At 48.7% G+C, this 4,812-nt stretch overlaps 1 protein-coding gene across 1 annotated transcript; it reads left to right on the top strand.

Annotated features, from left to right (window-relative positions):
- The first annotated feature begins 1,304 nt into the window (after nucleotides 1-1,304).
- Nucleotides 1,305-4,377, top strand: HOXB2 (homeobox B2). The gene is made up of 2 exons (XM_071728401.1): nucleotides 1,305-1,879; nucleotides 3,132-4,377. Exons 1-2 carry the CDS (start codon nucleotides 1,486-1,488, stop codon nucleotides 3,773-3,775), a joined length of 1,038 nt encoding a protein of 345 aa, XP_071584502.1. The 5' UTR covers nucleotides 1,305-1,485; the 3' UTR covers nucleotides 3,776-4,377.
- The last annotated feature ends 435 nt before the right edge of the window (nucleotides 4,378-4,812 follow it).

Raw genomic sequence — 4,812 nt, 5'->3', positions numbered from 1 at the left:
GCCACCCACACAGATGCTTGAACTGACAAAAGTTTCTAGGCTTCTCCCTGCGTGAATGCAACCAGTCCCTCTCTGCTACAAAATGGGAGAACTGGAGCTTGAATAAACAAACTGCAAACCAGCCACATCTCCAGGCTCCAGCAGGCAGCTTAATTTTTTTTTTTTTCTTTTTTTTTTGTACACAAAATTTTTTACTTTCTAGACCTCCCGAATTCAATTCATTGGGTTAAACTTTTTAAATCTTTCCCGGTTTCAGTAATTATTTTGCAAAACCAGATTTCTTCCCTGAGTGAGTTAGGCTGAGCTGTCAAAAGTCTTTCGAGAAAAAGATTGATCGTTTCTCTCTTCTTTTCGGTTTGTGTGGATGGGGGCACTTTAAAAGGAAGAAAACGGAAAAAAAAGTCTTCCTGGGAATTGACTTTTTATTTAATTTATTTATTTTGTAAACTCTGGAAGTGGAGCTGCTTATTGGCAGTGGGGACAGACCAAAAAGAAAAAAAAAAAAAAAGGAAGAAAGAAATGTGATTTCAAAGATATCCGTGACCTTAAAATATGTTTGGGCATTAAGGAAAGTGTAAAGGGTCCACTATATCTGGCTTTAGAAGCAGAAGGATTAGGATTTTTTTCTTTAAAAGTGATTTAACCGGATAAATCGGGCTGGTCTGACTGCACTTGACATAAAAGCTCACTTGATTTCCTAAGTGCTCGTACCCAGACTCACACACAAACTTCCGGACCAAACCCTCCTGCTAGCTTGAATTTTCCAAGCTCTGGAACCTCTATATGTATAAATGTATATGTATAAAACCTCTATATGTATAAATACACTGCGCAAATGCCCCGGGCGCTCTGGGTTGCCAGCCCAGAGATCCGGCTCGCCTGCATCTCCCTGGCACCTCCGAGGGGTGCAGAGCCCCTTTTCCCACGCCTGGTGCCCTTCCTGCCCCGGGGGTACAAACTCACTGGGTGTCTGGAACCGCTCGGCACTGGCAGGGAAGCAGCACCAGGCACTGCAGGCAGCGCGGGCAGCGCAAACAGCGCGGGCAGCGGCTCCCAGCCCGCATCCCGCATCCTGCATCCCGCATCCCGCTGTCCCCGGCAGCCCCACGGCCGTCGGAGGAGAGCTGCGGGCTGGATGGGGTGTGTGTAGGGAAGGATTTTTCTGGGGATCTTCTGTCTTTTTTTTTTTTTTTTTTTTTTAATCAATTAAAGAAAATAATGCTTTCTGTTTGCCACCAGGCCCCGCCTGCCATTGGCCAGGGCTGGCCACGTGACCAGGAATTGGCTGCAATTTCGCCCCAGTCTCGAGTTTAATAGAGCAAGGTCCCCATCCGCCTGTATTATCAGCAATATAACAATTATAAAAAGCCCGAGAACCATCATCATCACTGCCATAAAAACTGAGGCCCTCAGATTTCTTTCCCTCTCTCCCGCCTCCTCCCTCTCCCCCCTCCCGCTTTTTAAACCCTGGGCCCTGGAAAAGCCATGAATTTTGAATTTGAGAGGGAGATCGGGTTTATAAATAGCCAGCCTTCGCTCGCAGAGTGCCTGACGTCTCTTCCCGCTGTCCTGGAGACATTTCAAACTTCATCAATCAAGGACTCGACATTAATTCCTCCTCCTTTTGAGCAAACAGTCCTCAGCCTGAATCCTTGTTCCAGCAGCCAGGCAAGACCGAGGAGCCAAAAAAGAGCATCCCATGGCCTGCTCCAGCTCCAGCCCCAGCCTCCGGCACAGCCCAGCCCCTTGGCAGCGGAATTCCCCTGGATGAAGGAGAAGAAATCGTCCAAGAAAGCTACCCAGGCTCCATCCTCTTCTTCCTCCTCTTCCCCCCCATCATCTTCCTCGGTGCCGGTCCCTGCCGCAGGATCTCCTGCAGGTTCGTATAATGAGGGGTGAAGGGGGTGTTTGCTGGAATCTGAGAGGAGCCGAACAATAAACAGTCTTCCCCCCATCCCCTCCCCCCTGCCCTAGAGCAGTCCTACCCCTCTGTCGTCGTCTTCCCCCCACCCAACATATTTTGCCCCGCACTTTCCCCCAAACTCTGTCACGCAATAAAATACACCGCAGCGATGTACACAGACGGAGGGGGGGGGGAGGGAATTCTCCTGCCTCCTCCCCCCCGCAAATAGAAGAACAAATTGCTGTAACTTCAGCGAAAACGAATAAGAAAAGGGATTCGAGGAAGCCGGGATATGCTTTGGCTCCAGCGGGGGGGACCTGGCAGCTGAGCCACATCTCCATTTGCCTTACTTGTCCTTCCAGCCCTGAATTTTTTTATTTTTTTATTTTTTTTTTTTATGTTTTGTTTTGTTTTGTTTTTCTTTTACAACCTCCAGGGAAAAAAAACCCAAACCCACACAAAACAAACCCACAACAACAGAAGATAAAAAAAAACAGACCAAAAAACCGAAAGAAGAGCAGTGAAGGGAAAGACAGGCGTGGGGGTAGCGCGGGGGCTGCTATGAGCAGGATGGAAAGAGAGAGAGCCAGCTCCTCACTGCAGAATAAAATAAATACACCCCCAAGTCCGTCCGTCCCCAAACCTGCCCAATAAAGTGATAGTCTCCCTCCGAAAAGCCCAGGGCTGCTGAGATGCCCGGGCCAGGGACTCTTCTTCCCCCGGGACAAAATGTTTAAGGCACAATTCACTGTTTATTTTACTGGCACCGTTCAGGTAAACGCCCGGGCAGGAGCAGGGCGGACACTGGAGCTCATTGGCCAGATAAACCAGGAATAATGAAATCAAAGCCCCGCAGCGCCCGTCCCAGAACTCCTGGAAAAAAAAAAAAAAAAAAAAAAAAAGGGAAGGAATGGGTCGAAATACCCCTTGTTCTCGAAGGTGGCAGAGAAAGAAGGGCTTTAAAGAGAAAGGCCAGGGAGCAAAATCCCTTCTTCTCCTTGGGGCAATAGGACCTGAGAGTGATTTCCAAGCTTCTTCCCCAATGGGAAGAGTTTAATTAAACATTTATTTTCTCCTGTAGCGGCTCCCCTCCATTCCCCGGACCCACGCTCGTTGGTGAGGGGGACAGCTCTGCCCACACCAGGGAGGGGACGGATCCAGACCCTCCACTTGCCCCCACTCCCTCTCTTTGCAACGTGCGTTTTTTTTTTGTGTGTGTGTGTTTAAGACATCCAGGGGCTGACAGACACCAGCGGCTCCAGGAGGCTTCGGACCGCGTACACCAACACGCAGCTGCTGGAGCTGGAGAAAGAATTTCACTTCAACAAATACCTCTGCAGGCCCCGGCGGGTGGAAATCGCGGCTCTGCTCGACCTCACCGAGCGCCAAGTCAAGGTCTGGTTCCAGAACCGCCGCATGAAGCACAAGAGGCAAACCCAGTACAAAGAAAACCCTGACGGGGACCTCGCCTACCCCAACCTGGATGAGGGCAGCGATCCCGCAGAGGAGCCTGAGGAGAACCCGGCTTTCGGGCCGGTTCCGGAGCCCGGCGGGCCCTACCAAAGCAACGAACCGGGGAACGAGGAGCCCGAGAGCCCCCGGTTCGTGGCGGCCGAGGCGGAGCGGGTGGCAGCGGGGGAACCCGGCACCACCGCCGGCCCCTCGGACCCTGCCTGCCCCGAGGGGCAGGACTCGCCTTTGTTACCAGAGCTGAGCATCTTCTCGGCAGAGTCCTGCCTGCAGCTCTCGGAGGGGCTTTCCCCAATTCTTCAGGGCTCCCTGGAGAGCCCCGTACACTTTTCCGAGGAAGACCTGGACTTTTTTACAAGCGCACTTTGTGCTATAGATTTACAACATTTAAATTTCCAATAGCGGCCCCCAACTCCCGCCCTCCTCGCCGGTTCTGCCCCATTCCGAGCCACCGCCAGCTCCCCCCCGGCTCCTGCAAGAGGGAGGGGGGGACGCCCCAAAAATAAACCCGAGCTATTTCTCATTCAATCACCTCATCCCGGCCCCCAAATACTTTCTTTTTTAAGCTCCTCACCCGGTGGGACCAGAATCACCCTCCCAATATTTATTCTAGAAGGCTCACATGAAAGAAAAGCCAGAGTTTTGCTAAATGCAGGTATTTAATTAGAGGTTTGGGTTTTTTTTTTTTTTTTTTTCCTTATTTATTTTAAGGAATACACACGATAATTCTCATGCTCATTAGAGATGTCAGCCCCAAAAAGAAAACATTTGTAAATCCTTGAAGTGACTTTCTCAGGAACCAGAACGAGACTTTTAGATTTCTTAATAAAGTAATAATTTAAAAAAAAAAAAAAAACAAAAAGCAAACAAACAGAGGAATTTTCGTTCCTCTTTTTAAGTTTTAGATGTAGACTATTTATTAAAATCCTTTAATAGTAAATGGCAAATTATTTATTGTATATTATTTTCATAGAGTAAATAAATGTCTTTATAAAACCAAGAAACGTGCGTTGCTCTATATTTCATTCGAAAAATGGACTTGCTTTTTTTTCCTAAATCATTTGCCTTCCTCTTTCCTGCTTTGCAGTAATTATGTCCTAATAATCTCCTCGTGTGCACTGAAGACAAAGAAAATGCTCCCAACTAAGGTTCAAGGGGTTTCTGCAGTCTGAAATAGTTGCTGTATTCGGTTCCGTTTGCATTTTCTTTGAGCTTTATTTTTTTTTTCCCCATTTATTTTATTTTTTACTAAATCAGAGCGGGCCAATTTTTTTTTTTTTTTCTAATTTTAACATCAGCGGTTATACTTTTGTAACTGAAAATCCCTCCTGGAGGGAAATCGCCCAATAAAGGGATGGAAAAGCCACACAAAGGCAGCTCGCGAAGAGGCGCTGGGGGCCGCGGTGGCTCCGCGCAGCCCCCGCACATTCCGCGGCCCG

Source organism: Heliangelus exortis, chromosome 29 (genome assembly GCF_036169615.1).
Source record: "Heliangelus exortis chromosome 29, bHelExo1.hap1, whole genome shotgun sequence".
NCBI lineage: Eukaryota > Metazoa > Chordata > Aves > Apodiformes > Trochilidae > Heliangelus > Heliangelus exortis.
The sequence above is the reverse complement of the archived record's forward strand: the minus strand, read 5'-3'. Positions and strand labels throughout refer to the sequence as shown.

What these genes read in the sequence shown, in the direction of transcription:
- HOXB2 (XM_071728401.1), top strand. Translation starts at nt 1,486, where the DNA reads ATGAATTTTGAATTTGAGAGGGAGATCGGGTTTATAAATAGCCAGCCT. An exon ending in TGCCGCAGGATCTCCTGCAG is followed by an intron (nt 1,880 to 3,131) that starts GTTCGTATAATG and finishes TGTGTGTTTAAG; the next exon opens with ACATCCAGGGGCTGACAGAC.